This window comes from Anser cygnoides, chromosome 5, assembly GCF_040182565.1.
Source record: "Anser cygnoides isolate HZ-2024a breed goose chromosome 5, Taihu_goose_T2T_genome, whole genome shotgun sequence".
In the NCBI taxonomy this organism is placed as follows: domain Eukaryota; kingdom Metazoa; phylum Chordata; class Aves; order Anseriformes; family Anatidae; genus Anser; species Anser cygnoides.
Window position 1 is genome coordinate 19,776,461 of NC_089877.1, and position 17,912 is coordinate 19,794,372.

The 17,912-nt window shown below is 42.3% G+C and overlaps 2 protein-coding genes across 6 annotated transcripts in view; one reads left to right on the top strand and one right to left on the bottom strand.

The window, feature by feature from the left end:
• Positions 1-12,668, bottom strand: part of AP2A2 (adaptor related protein complex 2 subunit alpha 2) — a 49,424-nt gene extending 36,756 nt beyond the window's left edge. For all 4 annotated transcript variants that reach the window (XM_048058627.2, XM_048058625.2, XM_048058626.2 and 1 more), the window contains exon 1: positions 12,448-12,668. In XM_048058627.2, the coding sequence (XP_047914584.1) occupies positions 12,448-12,514 (67 nt within the window). In that variant the 5' untranslated portion in view covers positions 12,515-12,668. The remainder of the gene's footprint in view (positions 1-12,447) is intronic.
• A 126-nt stretch (positions 12,669-12,794) lies between these two features.
• The window catches only part of CHID1 (chitinase domain containing 1), a 106,744-nt gene continuing 101,626 nt past the window's right edge, over positions 12,795-17,912 (top strand). For both annotated transcript variants that reach the window (XM_066997980.1, XM_066997983.1), the window contains exon 1: positions 12,795-13,018. In XM_066997980.1, the coding sequence (XP_066854081.1) occupies positions 12,916-13,018 (103 nt within the window). In that variant the 5' untranslated portion in view covers positions 12,795-12,915. The remainder of the gene's footprint in view (positions 13,019-17,912) is intronic.

The following is a 17,912-nucleotide window of genomic DNA, read 5'->3' on the forward strand; positions in this document are numbered from 1 at the left end:
GTTTTCTACCACAGATTTTAGATTTGTCTTAATTGGATTAGATTATTTGTTCTGTACACATGCCAGAGATAACCAGGTATTCACGTCTAAGATACTTGTCAGCATTAGGAATTCATTACCAGACAGAAGCAAGTCTTTTGTAACATACGCCGAAAGGATGCAAGTGTTAATGTAAATAAAAAGCATTCCAAGTTTCCTAAGCTACCTTCAATCAGCACTTTTTCAGACCTGAAAACACTTCCGTGATTTTTGGCAATTCATCTGTTCCAGTATAATAATAATAAAAAAAAAAAAAGAGGATAAAGTTTTAATTTCTAAAGCTACCGATTTCTTTCCCTCCTTTACCAAGCAAATGGCATATCTCATTTTAAAATGTTACCATTGAGTCCAGAGACTGTACTTCAGTTAGATAAACTGGTCAGAGAACACTGACCTCAGTCTGGGATATTTTCAAGTTAGTGAACTTGAATAGAATATTTAATTACCTAAGTTTGGAAGCTATGTCCTGGCTCTGTCTTTAGGCTCTGTCTGCAGGTAAAGAACACTGCAATAGTTACTCTGAATTATTAGCAATGGTTTCTCTAACCTCAGGAAGTGTGGCAATAATCACTGAAATTTAAAATGGGGAGGGAGGGAAGAAACATGACAAGTACATAAGTCTCATACAGCTTTTTTAAACCCAAAACAAAATCATGGCTTAAAAAAAACAAAAAAAAAACAAAAAAACACCTCCCTATCCATTACACTCACACATTATCAGTTACTGCTAGAAACTCTGTTCTTTGTGTCCTAAGCAAGCAATAGAGTATTGAGGGAAGCTAGACTAAAATACTTCAGGAATCTGTGAAGTCAGCACCCTTTGGTAGAAGCAGATTGCAGCCTCAGCAAAACAATAAACAAAATCCCCCGCACACAGCTGGAACGGTGAGCTGTCAGGAAGACCCACATTGAACAACCACCTCAGGTCTGAAGTTTTAGTTTCATTGGAAGCTAAGAACTTGCATAGCACGTGAACAGAAAAACAGCCTGTTTTTAGTAATTCCTTCAGGCCGTTCTATTTTGAACGCGCTATGTAATCTCATCTAGACCTTGACAAAACACCAATACCATAGCAACCAGCTGGTGATAAAAACTTAACTCCCCATACTGGAGCCCCAGCTTGGATGATTAAGTCCTAAGGTGCCTCCTTACCACATTGATTTCACCCATAAAGCATCTGGAAGTAAAGAAATTACTTCATGTCTTCGGAGTTTCATTTAGCAGGCTGTTGGAAGCTTGTCTAGAGTGAGCTGTTACAGAGTGCGGCAAGCAGACTCACTAACTGCTTCTTCAGTTAAAGCTGCTACTTTTACAGCTACTCAGAAAGTCACCTTTGGGATTATTAAGATCAACAAAGCTGCCGTTAGCTGAAGAACAAGAGTAAAAGAAAAAAATATTTTTTTAAAATCTCCCGAAGTTCACTTCGCACTTAATAGTGCAACTAAAATGACGTAAATAACTTTTAAGTTAATGAATGAATTTCATTGTCAGCCATTCCAAAGTCAAGCAAAATATCCTCTCAATGTCAACATTTAAGTTAAAATTAAGTTGAAATATCTTAACAAAAAAAACACACCAAAAAAAAAATCACAAGCATACCACTTCCTGAAGCCTCCAGCAGTTACACCGCACAGTAATCTTATTCAAGCTTAACTTACTGTTCATATAAGAGGATGACAAAACAAAATAAAACCTCACAGTGGCAGGTAGCTTCAGTTTGTTACACGTATAAAGGAAAGAAGAAAAAACAATAAAACAACAAAAAAGCAAAACTAGCATCAATTTTAGCTAGATCTTCCTTTTCCCCTAAGAAGGAAACTAGATCTTTCTTCTCCATTAAACAAAACACATTTAACCAACAAGTTTTCCTCGCGTTACTCATAAACAGTAACAGTGAAGAATTTCTACATTATTTACTTTTGCCATGCCTAGAAATACTTCAGCTTCCTTAAAGATGGTCAAAAATGAAGATAAAACCACTGCTGACAACAGTTGAAGAATTTCTGTACTGCACAACTAGAAGCTTGCATTTCAAAGCTTGCAAGGGCAATTGCTCCATCTGTCTCGTCTCCAGTCTGTTAAGCAGCTTCCCATTTGAAGAAATTACCTGAGCTGTATTCCGACACAGTATGCCATAGCCAAGCTACTCAACTTACAGCGACTTCTCAAAGGTAACGTCATGTGTATAAACTGATGGGTAGGGCAGTAGTTAAGTTGGAGCACACGATCATGTTCCGCTTGAATTCAGGCCACATCCTTCTCACTTTCATTTATTCTGGCTTTTCCAAGTCTAATAAGATGATAATTAAATATCCATAGCAAGTTATTAAAAGAGGTGACTTCAAATCGGTATGTTTTAGCCAATTACTCTGAAGAAGGCAGCCACAGGTGTATGACTGCTGTTAGCCTTCTCCAAGACGAGTACCTGAGCAAACGGGTACCCAGCCACAACATGGGCCCCGGCGCTCAGCAAGCGATTACTTCATAGCTGGCAGATCGCCATGCTTCAGGCTCCACTGTGCTGCCTGCTGCCTTCATTAGGCAAGGTAAATTTAGCCTGCGCTGTACTCTTATCTTTAATTATCATCTTGTTCAACAAAGATATACTAGTGAACATCAAAAGTCATCCAGCTCTTCAGGGAACCAGTTGCTATCCTTAACCTCCTGGTAATCCAGGCTCCAGGCAGTGCTTCAGGAAGTACTGCATGAACAACATCACCGCACCTAAGCTGGGAATTCTGCATTAAAATCCACAGAAGAATGAGAAAACAGAAAAGTTACACCAAAGGGATTGTTGAGTCTGCTCACTTGAAGAGAACAGTTTAGACATATTCTAATACTAACTTGGCAGAAGGACTGAAAGACTAAGCAAGTACTTCAAGGGTGGAATTAGTGGGCTACTTGTGGCTCATTTAAACAGTGACCTGCTCCAGCAGGATTAACTTGCTGCTGCTCTCACGATAAACTGCCTAAGCCAAGACTGATGCCCAAAGTGCATCCATGGTGATCAGACAGAACAGTAACCAGTTCTTAGCTTTTAGACAAACAAACCATTTAGCATATTTCTGACCAAATAATTGCATTTCTTTCCCAAAGGAGCAGAGAAGCACTTGTTCTATACAACTCTACCCAAACACTGAGGAGAGTGGATTTCTGCAGGCAAGATTTTATTAAGAGACAGGTGCGCTGACAATGTGTACAGTAAAAGATTTGCTTTACAAAGGTTTAGATATTTCCAGTACTCACCTGGCTCTGATTTGTTCATGGCCAGCAGCCAGCATAATTAAGCCCACCCTCTAATTGGTTTATTTTGAATTCATGCACAGGTCAGAACTGTTACATGGTATTGCTTCTTAGCCTTAATTGCCCTATGGCCATCTGATGATCCTATGATTATAGCTGTGCCATTATTAGCGTGAAGAGCTATAGAGCACACTGGGTAGGAGGCTCGATTAGCATGACAAAGAGCTCGCCAGCATTCTGTCATGCTTCTTGAAGGTAAGTAGCATTGGTTTCTATTTGTGGCACTGCCATTTGTCCAACAGAACACGTTGCTCTGTTCATATTCAATTATTGAACAGGCTTTGAAGACATGACAAGTTGAGTTTTCTGTTTAGGAAAGCAGCACCACAAATACCATCGAGGCTAAGAGCAGCAGCTTTTTCCCCTCCAAACTCTAGAGGCCAAGAACATCTATTTGGGAAGAACACAGAAGTTCTTACTCAAAACAGATCCTCCATTTTGAAGTTCTTTCAGAACTGTTAGATGCTTAAAAGAGTTACAAATCTGTCATTGTTTTCCAAACATAAGAACTCAGAATCATAGAACCGTTTGGGTTGGAAGGGACCTTAAAGACCACCCAGTTCCAACCCCCTGCCATGGGCAGGGACACCTCCCAGCAGCCCAGGTTGCTCAAAGCCCCATCCAACCTGGCCTTGAGCACTTCCAGGGATGGGGCATCACCAGCTTCTCTGGGCAACCTGTTCCAGTGCCTCATCACCCTCAGGGTAAATAATTTAGATTAGATATTTGGAAAATATTTATCCTCTTTTAGTTTAAAACCATTCCTCCTTGTCCTATTACTACACTGCCTGACAAAGAGTCAGGGAGTGACTCAGCTCCCTCAGCCTGTCTTCACAGGAGAGGTGCTCCAGCCCCTTGATCATCTTCATGTCCCTCCTCTGGACTCGTTCTAATACTTCCACGTCCTCGTTGTGCTGGGGGCCCCAGAGCTGAACACAGGACTCCAGGTGGGGTCTCACGAGAGCAAAGCAGAAGGGCAGAATCCCCTCCCTCTCCCTGCTGGCCCTGCTGCTTTTGGTGCAGCCTAGGACACGGTTGGCTTTCTGGGCTGCAAGCACATGCTGCTGGCTCATGTTGAGCTTCTCGTCAACATCCCCCCCCCCCCCCCAACCCCCCCAAGTCCTTCTCCTCAGGGCTGCTCTCAATCCATTCTCCGCCCAGCCTGGATTTGTGCTTGGAATTGCCCGGTCCCAGGTGCAGGACCTTGCACTTGGCTTTGCTGAACATCATGAGGTTACACAGCCCCACCTCTCATGCCTGCCCAAGTCCCTCTGGATGGTATCCCTTCCCTCTGGCATGCCAACTGCACCACACAGCTTGGTGTCATCGGCAAACGTGCTGAGGGTGCGCTCGATCCCACTGTCCTTGTCACTAACAAAGATGTTAAACATCTGTTAGGTTTTCATTAGCCTCTACATTAGGAACATCTAAGCTGACTGGCGAGTTAGGTGGGAGAGATTCCGCAGTCAAACTGCGATAAGCCTCCCTTCAGCACAATATGTTGATGGAGTTTCGTAATCAGTTTGGTTCAAGGCTATTCTTCTTAAAAGACAGCAACTCCAGACCGTTCCTTGGCACTGCTCTCCCCCTGCACACACATTCCTGCTACTACCTTGTCCTGCTGCAGGTCAGGAGAATCAGGGAGCCAATACTGCCGAAAGCAAGCTGTTTATTTAGTGTCCCAGTAGTAAGTCTTATCAGCTTTACCACAAGAGATAACGCCAGCAGAAGGGAGCAGAATACATGACCAGGCAGAGAGCAAGTTCACCACATTCACCATCTGAACACACTTTAGGCAGCTTAAAGCAATCAGATTATCCACTTGCCTTTCCTATTGCTAAAAAAAGCTTACAAGCATGATGCCAAGACTACACCGTATTCTTAAACCCTGCTCTGTCAGAGGATGGAGACAGAAACTGGTTGAAAGAGAGGGCCCAAATCAAAACAACCACTAGTACCTCTGCAGTAAAAACCATGCAAATACAGGAAAATATTCATGTAAAACTAATGAGGGCACTTACTCTTGCTTTCGTGATGAAGCTTCTATAGTACTTGCATGTCAGTATACTAAACTATTATTTTTACTTGCCAGCAGAAGAGTCATGTTATAGCTCTATAGTATAGATTAGACATCTCCCGTGCAGATCATTTACTGCATTTCATGAAGCAAAACATCAAATTCGTCCTCCACCTCCCCCTAATCTCCAAGGCAGCTGGTTATTTAGCACCGAAGGTGAGAGTGCTGAAAGGCAGCACGTCACTGGGCAGTGCAGCAGAGTGGTCTGCTTGCTGTATGGCCTGCAGGAATCCTTCCATTCGGCTAAACTATCAGGAGTTAATTACAGGTCCACTCGAATATGTCTGGAGGAGGATGCTGGTGCTATCGTTTACAAACTCGCCATGAAACTAATCCAAAGCAATGAGTATTTTTTGCATACCTTTGCAAAATGTTAGTGTGGCTTCAGTTTTGTTCAAAAATCAAACAGTACAAGGCTGCAGAACAACAAGCTTTTTGCTTAATGATTGTTAACATCCTGATATGAACAAAAATGTAAGTACATGCTGTCCTTTCACAAGACATATTTGATCAGAGGGAAACAAAAAAGTGTCTGTCCGTTCTCTCTTCCTTGCCTCCAGCCCCCACAAAAACAATTTGGAATGGCACAGAGACAGCTGAGGGCTGCTGTGCCTTAGGACATCCTGATGCAATTAGGTATCCATTGCTGCAGAGGAAGAGATCAGTGACCTAGTGATCACACTTAAGACCTCTATAGACCTCACATTTCCAAGACATTGCACAACTAGTGAACTGAGATTCACAGAACTGACTTCTTCCTCCAGTATGTTGCTGGAGGCTGGTCACTATAACAACGCTTCTCGTGAAACAGCAGGGAGTCACAGGCTTTACTGTAATCCAGTAATCTATTAACTCCTTGTCCTCCTAAGGAAAGGGAAATAAATGCGAGAGAGAACACAGCAGCTTCCAAAACCCATCAATTCAGATACTCTTAACTGATGTAATTTAATCATTTTAAGCGTTGCCATGGATGTTTTTTATAACCAGGCATCACATGTTAAGAAAAACAATGTAGTAGGGTCATGCACTAAAACCAGATTTTACCCCAAATGAAGTGAAAGCTTACTGGAAGCTCATATCTTAGCGACTTGATGAAGACTGAAGCATCTAGTTGACAGTTCAGTTGACAAAAAGACCTTGACTCGTATGAAAAGAAGCTTCAGGCTAAGATGATATACAAAAGCAGAAGCACAACATTAGAGTGGCACGGAAAGCAGCTCTTCCTCCTTCCTTGACTGATCAGCATTTCAGTGGCCATTTCCTTGAATGATATTTTCAAACTGTGCTGTTACACTCCCTTCACCAGGGTAAGGCAGCATTTGCACTGAGGTAATTCAAGGCACTGTGGACTCTTCTTCACCTCAGTTCATGTTCAAACAATAGAGCAGTTTGAGGCTCATCCAAACTCTCCTTGTTTCACTGTCACATCTAACCTGGACTATATCCTACGCGAGATCATTAACTGATGCAGCTAACACCATATTCTCTGCAGCAGTCCTCAACTTCCTCTTACCAGTCCTGATGGGCAGCCTTTATCCAAAGCATCTCCAATTCAGCAGTCATTATACCATACCATTGACTCTAACGGAGTGGCTGGATGTTAACATGAAAGATCCTAGCTCTTTACTACCTCTCATCTATTAATTATCATTTTCACCTACTTTTCTCAGCCAAACATACACAAATTCAACAGTGTAAAAAAAAAATCAAAAAGAAAGTTCAGTGCAAGAAGCAGAAGAAAGCTAAGACAGAGAAGCCACGTGCAGAACTTCTGTTTTGTTTTACACACCCCCCTCAGATTAATCTCATGTTAATTGTGCTTTTCCTTAGATTACTCTCCTGCAAATAGTTGCAAGTGCTGCAAAACCTGGTGCTTCTCATAGCTCTGAGTAGCACCCTCTCCTAGGGTCTTCTTTGGCCAGACAGTGACAAGGAAGTGCCTGTATTTGACAGGGAAGTGTCTGTATAGGAGGAGTGGCCACAGCCTCCCACAACAAATAGGACAGACGGCTAATCGATAACACTTGCCTTCAAATTTCTTCCAAGAGATAAGTAGTCTGTACATACACAGAAAAGTCCTTGACTGTCTACAGAAGTAATACAAGTCCTACTTTAGAATTATACCCCCTGCAGTTAAGAACCTACACCTCAGAGGAGCATGTAGTGGCTTTAGTCCACACCCTGAAAGCCACATTACTGATACAGCATCAAAACAAGCCATATGTGCCCAACTCACCCTATGTGAAGTTTCTTTCACTGTGTAGCTGCTCTCAACAAGAACAAACTCTAATCTTTAAGCTCATGTGCATGCCCCCTCACACACGTGGGTAGGGCACTTCGTTATCCACTGTCCAGTCAAAAGGGTAATCAGCATACGACCAATTTCACAAACCAGCCTTTTTTTTTTAACCCCACACGCCTACCTACTGAAGTAAGACTTCAAGAGGTCTGAACACTTCCCCTGCCTAGTACAAATTAGAATTAATGCGTTAAATTCTATAAGTGATAGTTACTCGTTTAATATGTCTGTTAGGCTTTATTTAAGGCAAATATATAGCCCAAGGAGAAAGGAACGGTACCTTGGTACAGAAGAACAGATCCTGAAATATTTTGAGAACTAAACTAAAGGAATCCCCCTTCCCTCTGTCCAACTTTTACAGTACCACTGAAAATGTAAGGCAGTTATTGAAAGTAGGGAGTGAAAACAAGAACTGCCTTGTCCTACAAACCTGGGGCAAAAGCACCTTTTGCCTCTGTGTAGGCCCATTTCATCAGCCCAAGAGTAGATGACTTTGTAATTTTACAGTGGAGGATTGGATTACCAGTAGTATCTTTAATACTATAACAGAAAGTAGTTCTACACCACCGCAAGCTCTCCTAGTTTTCCTGGTGAATGGCAGATAAGACTGCTGTTGCAACAGAACTGCTTGAGTGACAGATGACTTAGAACTTTATCACCAGATAAGCATAAAGCACAAAAAAGAAAACGGACTTGTGATGATGCATCTAGCTGTTTAATCAGCAAAGACAGCTAAAGAGTTTATAAAGCACCATCTTGCCTTAACGAGATCACTTTAGCAACTCCCCAGTACATGCACACACAAAAAAATTTAGCATATTTAAGTTAAAAACAAGCATGTCTTAGAGGACTCCATATGCTTGTATGCATAATGCATGCAGGTTTTGTTGAGTTTCAGCTCGAGACACTTCCAAGCAGTGACAAGGGCTCTTCCAGACCTGAGGTCTGGATGGCACTCCATTGAACCCCTGGTCAGGGCTTTACAGCTCCCCTGTCACCGCAATCTATTTTGCACTACAGTCCTGTCTTCCTATTTTCTCAGTAGGCCACATTAAATAGGAGTTAATTACCTGTGCTATCTCAACTACCTGCTTCAGTTCAGCTTTCAACCTTTAGTTTTCTTGTCTCTTCTCTGTGGTCTACAAAAGACAAGAGCTAAAAAACTATTTGCTGTACTATTCTATATATGTTACAAAGCCATCTGCCTGAGCAAGCTTCTAGAAAAGCCCATATTTCTACCAGCAAGCTGTCATGTTATTTTCACTTTTCTTAAAAAGTCTTTTCTCTCCACCATGCAAAAATACAAATATATGCAAAATACATGGCCTACAACAAGTAGTTGTCCTGAAATAAGACTCTGATACCAGAAACTGCAGAATAACTTGTTTTCTTACACTCAGGTTTTAAAAATGCACTTGATATTTGTGAAGATATGTGAAGAAAGAACATTTCATTTTGAAAATGTCAGTGAGTATTAGTGTTTCACATAGGCTAGGGCAAAGTCAAAACATTAAGAAGCTCTTCCACTTCTTAAAAAGGTTTTGTAATTTTTGCTCTAAGTAGTATTCTTTAAAAAAAAAAAAAAAAGCTTTATAGACTTGAGAAACCAGCATATCTTAAGCAGACTTTTAAAAACCAGGTAGAAAGTCAGTCTTATGTTCAAAGTCATGGCACAGAAGCATTCCACACACAGATCAAGAAGTTTAACAGATAACCAAATAACCCAGGTGCCCAAAAACATGCTTAACTGACACAAAAGTAACAACCAACCTTTAACTACTAAATACAGGCTGGCAGTGTTAACTCACAACCAGCTAGAGTTGTAAGAACTGAAAGTTGCTGTCAAATATATTTTTTGAAGCCCTGTAATAGACTTGTAAAAATAGATAGAGAAGATGAGCGTGACTCCCAGATTAGTAATTTAACAAATTTGTAAGAGAATACATTGTTTAGTGCTGCAGATGCTGTACTTACAGATGACCAAGAAATAAACCTTGATGTAAGATTAAATATTTATAAAGATAGAAGGTCTAAATTTACTGAAGTCCCTCTTGAAGTGTTATGCTGTTACCTTGGAAACATGCTGTACATCCACCTAAGCAGTTAGCACATATCTACGTTTTCATTATTCAGCAACATCTATGATGCAAATTCCTTATCTGCACAAAGTATTTCAGAAAAAAAAGTCTTACTTATAATCTGGAAGGGTTGTAGGCAAATTAAAAACTTCAGGCACCTATGGCAAAGAGATGGGACCTATTAAAAAGGGATGAATGAGTCAAAGACAAAAATAAGACTGAAATTTAGAATACCAGCAGGTATTTGGCACATCAGTACAAGAATCAGATATTTTGTTTGATTTTCAGGCTAGAACAGAGCCTAAAAGCTGCACTTGGTGTCTCATTTCCCTCCCATCCCAGAACAGGAACATTTTCTTAGATCTCCATGTCCAAAGATCCTGTTAGCTAAGCAGCTGTTACTTTATGTTCTTGACAAATACCTAGCTCCCCACACTGAAGTAGGAAAGATGGAACTCAAGCTAATTAATACCAGCATTTGCAAAATGCAAAGTCTCTAGAGAGTACTCTTAAGTGTATTTGGGAATCTTACTCAACATACAACAGCCCATGGTTAGCTGGCAACACTAGGAGCTCCCTTGAGGGAAATGATGCAGGTGCATCTATTTGTAAGGACTATTTGTAAGGACAGCTATTTGTAAGCTGCATAGATCACCTACCACTGGAAACCAGCAGCTCTTTCACAGCTATTTAGAAGAGGCAGTTGCCTTCTTCATCACAAAGATGAAAGATACAAAGGTATCTACAGCTTCCAATAGCTGTCTGGAAAGGGACAAAACTATCTGTAATGTTTAAACAGATAAAGTATTAACATCTTATTTGTTTCACACAGCAGTTACTTCTTTGCCACTCTTGCAGACAGAGAGAGTATGAGTGGTTTCATGTCCAAGCTGGACAGACAGGTGGTTGTTCCATCCGGGTTCCTGCACTGCCTACACAATGGCAAGCCTGTGGAGAAAACAGTAATTTGTTCTACCCTACTACCTCAAATCTTGTAATTCCGTATCTATTAACATACGTTAGGTACCTAAGACCTTGAATGTTTCTCTTGTTTTCAGAGAAATTTAGTAGAAGGAAATACAAGCAGAGAAATACTGACCAACTGCAAGACATAAGAGATACTTGAAGAATAAAATCATAGTACTTCTAGTGAAATGAATGGAGTAAGTAATTCAAAAAGAGCTAAAACACAACAGCAACAAAGTCTTACATTATCACCAGGTGAAACTATGTTACACATGCAGCTGGCACACAACAGTGGTGTACTAGATGTTCAGGAAACTGGGCCAACCAGCCAAAGCACAAGAGTGAGTCAGTAATCTTGAACTGATAAACACCGCATTTTCTATGTGCAGAAGAAGGCCTTTAAGAGTGAAGTCTGAAGAAACCTAAGGACCTGCAACTTGATTATGAAAAACTGCTGAGACAACGCCTTCTGTACAGAAGATTCAGGACCTTGAATTTTATGTACCAGGCTATAAATCCAAATCACCTGAATTTAGTTGAAGGAAACTGCACATTTAAGGGGTCTCATTTTATCACTCCAGTTTTCTCTGCAGTCTTTTCTATTGCTCCTGGATTAATTCCGAAGTCATCACCACAAAGCCCTCTGAAGGTGGAGACATTTCCAAGCCAGTTTGGTTATCCTAATATGAGCCTAGCTAGATCACCATAATTTTACATTAAAAAGTCTCCGATCCACTTTTATCTTTCGGACAGGAAGCCTTGATGACATTCCTTTTAAAATAGCCTCGAGTAATCCAGAGCCACACAGGTGGACAAAATATATAGCCGTTTCATCACGCCAACCACAGCGACCTTAGCCCTTCCCCAGGCAATTCTTGCCACATCACACACTTAGATCTCTGACTTCGATTAATATTAAACTGCTCTCTCATGCAGGTCCCGGGGCTGGGAAGGAAGGCAGCCGACCCCCAGCCCCACCAAGCCCTACACTTCTCTCTGCCCTTTGCGCATCGCTACACAGAGGGTCCCCACAACCCTCAGGCCGTGCTCCCTCAGCGATTAAAACCGAGCGGATCCCAAGAGCTGCTTTCTATCACAACAGGATTTGAAAGCAGACTGAAGCCAAGCGTAAACACACCCAGAGAAGGCCCTGCTCGCTGCCAGCCTTCCAGGGGCCTGCTTTCCTTCAGGGACATTTTGAATCGAGAGCCGGCTGCGGCTCTGAGAAGCGACCGCCGGTGCCCACCCCGGCCCCAGCCGCCCACCGCCTTCACCGCCGCCCCTTGGGAGCCCCGACGGGCTCCGAGCCCCCCGGCACCCCTTTTCCACAGGGACCCCGGCCACAACAAAGGAATAACCCCCCCCACACACACACAAAAATCAAGCCGACCAGACCAAAAGACACGTAAATTAACCCCAAACCCGCAGCAGAAAGCCTTCGGCTGCCCGCCCCAAGCTCTCCCCCCCCCCCGCATCTCCCGCCGCCCCCCCGGGGCGCGTCGCCATTTCGTGAGGCGGCAGAGCCGCGGGCGGCCCGCCGCGGCGGCGAAGGGGAGAGAAGGGAGCCGAGGGAAGGAGGATGAGGGAAACCCCCGACCCCGGCCCCAAAACACCCGGTAATCGCCTGGCCGGCGCGGCCCGGCCCTGCCCAACCCAGGCCCCACCGCGCCCCGGCCGCCGCTCACAGTTGCGGATATCGGAGATGAAGACGGCCAAGCCTCGCATCCCATCGCCCTTCGATACCGCCGGCATGGTGGCGAGCGATCACGGCCGCCCAGCGCCGCGTCAAAGCACCGCAACCCCACCGCCGCTTCTCCCCGCGGGGCTCCTCAGGCCGCTGCCGCCGCCTCTGCTGCGCGCAGGCGCCGCGATGGCTCCCGCTCCCCGGCGGGCGGCGGGCGGCGAGGCTCGGCCACCCCCTGGCGGACGGAGGCGGCGGGGACCCGGCCCTGCCCTCGCCGGTGTCCCCCTCACGCCCCCGTCGGCCCCTCTCGTCCCCCGGCCCGCAGGCGGCGGTGCCGCTGTTGGGGTGTGATTTGTCGGGCACAGCCCGTCAGGGTAAACGGGACCGGGAGGGGCCTTCTCCTGAGGCGTTGTTGTCTCCTCAGGAGCGGCCTAATCCCTGCCTCACCCCCGTGCCCCCGCTGGTTTTAATGATTTGTGAAGGAGGAGCATTTGGGTTTTGCCTCAGAGAATGTAACTTGTATGAGAGAAGGAGAGGGACAAAAGATCTGATAGGAAAGTGGGCTTTCAGCGGTAAGTTTTGATCTAGGATCTTATTTCTGAAATGTAGAGAGGGAGGTACTGACTCCTTATGGTAGAATACGTAAGACCATGGTTTCCCCAGGACACATCTCAGTCCTCCAGCAAAAAATGGGCCCCAAAAGCTGTGCATGGGATCTCCATCACAAGCCTTGCAGTTAGAAGAGTTGGTATATGCAGATCCTGTCACTACCCTCTGGGGTAAGCAGTGCAGTTGTTCTGCATTACATGTGGCAATTCATGCTACCCTGGGCTTGCAGGTGTGCAAGGCCGGGGCCGCATGTCTCTCTTGAAGGCCATGAACCTGCAGAGCAACACAGTCCCACACCACATCTGCTCCTGAGATGGAAAACATTTCAAGGTTAAACTTTCTTAAACACACCGAAGAGGTTGGACTGCACAGAGCATTTAATCTCATCAGCTGAAAATAGATTCAAAGGGTGTCAAAACTGGCCTAGTCTCCCTAAACCACAGTGTGTTGAGAGGTTCAGTCATAATGGAAATTATTAGTATACTTAGCAGGTTATAATGACCTCTAGAATCGTGGGATTTAGGACTACTGGAGATCACTCAGTAATTTATTTAATCTGTTTTCTTGTATTCTTCAAACTATTTCATTTCACATGGTCCTTTTTTCGTTTTTTTTTTTTTTTTTTTCCTGCATTGAGCCCAATAACTAGATTTTAGTCACAGTCCATTGTCCAGAAAGGCATTCAGTTTTGATCTGACATCATCAAAAGATACCAAATCTACTTTTTCTCTGGGTAGTTTGTTCCCATGATTAATGCTCCTCATTTAAAGCTCGCATTTTACTTAAATTTATCAAGCTTCAGTGCCTATAAGTTAATGATATATTTTTCTCTCATAAATAAAGAGCTATGTAATACTCGATACTCTTTTTCAGATAGTGGTGGCACACTTCAGCCAGGTCACCTCTCAAGTGTCTTTTCTGCATGTTTTCAGGATACATTTTTACACCAGTGCTTTTCAGTTGTATATCTGTTACAAAGAGAAAATTATAGTAACTGGTAGTCAGGAATGTATCCTTTTCTCCCTGGGCTTGGTAGATCAAGTGCGGCTAGTAGCAATTGTGCACAATGCAGATTCTCTGGATAAGGAAGTTTAGATGAAGAAAATTGTCCTTCTTCAGAGTTTTATAATCAAATAGTGATGTTTAACCATAATTTCCATTTACCCTCAAAGCTGAAAACTTAAGATTTCACTACAAAGGAATTTATTTTTCTGAAAAACAAACAAAAAAAACCCATATTTGAGTTAAACAAAATAAGATGTCGAACTAATTTCTACTCTTAAGAGCAGAGTGACACTTAAAGGCCAAGTATATCTGTCCTGTCTGGCTGCACTCCAGTCAACACTGCAGCTGTAAGATGTGCAGGTACACTTAAGCAACCTTTTAAGAGGGAACTTAAATACAGCTAGTGGAATAGCTGTGGCAGTACCAAGTGCATTATGGGTTGTAAATTCTGTTTGAGAAGGGGAGTAAATATACAAATAGAAAACCCATGTGGAGCTCTTTCGTGTTATAACTATTTCATTTTTAACTGACTCGGTATGCAGCACGCATTCCCCAGTTATTTTATATCAACCTCCTTTGGCTGACATTTCAGTCTTTACTATATATATACACATTCTTGCTCTCTTGTCTTCTTTTTGCCTCAACAAATCCTTATGCGATTATGGTGAATGTGTAGGTCTATGTCTGCCCCTACTTCCTCTTAATTTAGAGCTCACTAGCCAATTTCAGACAGTTTTGGTAGGGAGAAGATAAAGATTTTACATGAATAAACAGCCAGTTAGAGGAAAGAGAGCTTGTAATGGTCTGAAAGAGAGCTTGTAATGGTCTCTAGATGCATCCTGACTGAAAGAAATGTAATGTGAGCCCGATGTGTTATTAGAGAGCACAGAGTTCACACTAGACATAGCCCCTACAAATGCCCTAGCTGATATATCTGGAAAATGTTTCAGTTTGAGCTCAACATCTACGGAACACTAGTCTGTGAGAACCCAGACTTCATCAGTTCCATACATCTCAAGATGAAGTGATTTTTAGAGATTGCCAATTTCTGTAAAATCAGCATTAAAGTGGAAATAATAGCAAGAAATGCTTTCCTATTACACAAGATATTTTACAGAACTTTTTTTTTTTTTGCCAACAAATCCACAATGTCTATATCCTCCCTAAGTCATCCATAAACTGCTTTAATCTTTTTTAGGATTTCAATATCCTTTGGTACAAAGACTTGAAAAATCAGGCTGACCTTCACAAAATTAATACCATTAAGCTGACTGGTTTCAGCTGGTGAGTATCTGCTTGTGGGAACTACAGCTTTTGCTGCATTTCTTTTCTGCCTGACATTGAGACCTGAGTGGTGGCTTACAGACGAGTTCATCTCCTGCTCTGGAGCTTTAAGTGCTGTGCACAGTGTGGTTTCTTCTTTGGTTTCTAAAGCCAAAATATGATTCATTTTTGAGTATGATTACATATCATTACGAGGAATTTTAACACCAGAAATCATCCAACACTCAGAATAATTTACAGCCCATACTGTGCTTGGTACTGCTACAGCTATTCTGCTACCTACAGCTACTCTTCACCCCTACCTGACTATCTGCCAAAATCACACTAGAATAATTTGGACAGCTTTATGCTTAGGGTATGAACTCATGCACTGTGGTATACAGCTGGGTTGCCAACTTTTCATACCACCTTAATGAATTTCTAGACAGAAAAAGGAAATTGTTCCTTTTCCTTTGTTACTTCTGTCAGATTTGTCCCTCACCCCATCGGTTACTGCTTTCTTCTCCTCCCCATGGTCATTCTAACCATACTGGAAGCAAAAAGATCTAAGGAGAAAACAGAATTGGTGGCTCTTTCCGTACGTATACTCAATCATGTTTCTCTACGTGACATCTAACATTCATTATCTATTAATGGAGAGCACAGGTTTATCAGCAATGCCTTCTGCCACTCAAAGGTATCAGATGTGCTGCTTTCTTAATCTTTTAAGAAACACAAAGTTAGGATAATATTGATATCACGAAGCCGTACATTTCTAGAAATTAAATATGGATCTTCCTAGATCTTTTCTTTACAGTAAGCATCTCAATGACCTAAAGGGTTTTGCACTCAAAAATACCTGTATACTCAAAATACATGTATATATAAAAATATAAAATAGAATACTTAAGCTTAAAATAAACTCAAAGAGAGTAGACAAGATAAAATAAGGATGAACAAAGGGTCTACGGACAAGCTCCCCTTTGTCACCTGCATGGTGGCAGAGTAGCGCCAGGCAGCTAGGTAGCTTTGTGAGTTGCAATAAACTATATATAATTCCTTCTAGCTCATAGGAGTGGGTTTTTTCTCCTTTCATCTCTGAGGCCTTGTTCTTTTCCTCGTACCTGTTTCTCTCAGCTGTCTTTCTCTTTAGCTACAGGCTTCCAAGTGAGGCTATAGACTTCATTTCTTGCTGAGACACCATTTTTATTTCCAAGCCTTTTTTTCCTGAGTATGCACAGTTACTCTCCAGGAAAGGAACACACTTCTACTCTCCCCCAGGTGTCCTATCTTACTCAGGCACTATTTTTTAAAGGAGTGGTAGTGTACAGACTGAAAACACAGAAGTAAAAGAAAGATACTCCCTCCACCACCACCACCACCATTTTTTTTTTTTTTTTTTTTTTGCTTGGTAGAATATGAGCCTCTGGAAGGACTCTCCAGTACCTGGTAGATGTGTTAAAACTCTGGGTGCATCCTTACATCTAAGAGTTAAGATCTGTGATTCTATTACAGGCAGCATGTACCATGTCAACTACCTGCAGCAAACCTTTGGATCTGCTCCGCTAGGCTATGAGAAAGAGAGTCAGCAGGAGGGTGTAATAGGAACGCAACACAGGAAATGACAGATTTCATTATAGAGAAGCTGGAAAGAACCCTAATTTTTCATCCCCTCCTGCCTTAATCTCTGTCTTTCCTGCTATTGAGAAGTGTATCCTGGAAATGTTTAAAGTTTGTGAAAGATGAACAACATTTTACAAAACAATAGAAAATCCAGTACCCAATAGATTGTAAGTGACTTCAAGTACTGCAGTTATGCACCTTTTAAATTTGGGAGAGTTTGTAGTTTGTATATAAAAATGTACACTTTTAAGCATGCCTATTATGCAGTCCTATAAGATTAAAAAAGCACCACTTCTTCGGTGGAAGCTGAAGGTTTCAGAGATGTTTTGGTGACTAAAAAAATAGGATGAGTCATTCCTTTTTCCTGCTTTTTAGTCTGCAAGTGTGTGGGTCCAAACGTGCTAGTGAGCATGGGTTTTCTTTCTGAAGACCTTGTGAGAATTTAAGCCTGGGTGATTTAGGGTACAGAGGGAACATACACGTACTCAGCTCTTGCCAGAAGGACCATACATCTGGTTCACTGACAAGACTTTTGTTCAGAGGAAAAATTCTTCTGTTTTTCTATTCAATGCTGAAGAACATTCATGACGATCTTAATTATACAAGAAGGAAAGAAAGAGAAGGATAGATCTGGAAATCTTCAGTTCTGCTTCTGGGAAGTGACACCAAGCTGTAACTAACGCAGAAAGTAGGTCTCAGAAAGGCTTCTGCTGGGAAGCACAGTGCCAAACATGCTAGGTTTTCCACCACATCACAATGCTGTTAACACAACCATTTTTATCAAGTCTTCCCATATGGTATTTATTCCCTATAAACAGCCCATGAAATAACAGGGTTACATCAAAATTTCCACTGCAGTAAAAATACTAACAGCAAGTTCACGCTACATGTAAAAGCATAAATGGTAGGTCAAAACAGAAAATAATAAAATCTCAATTTAAAACACAAGCTTTTATTTTAAAGCCT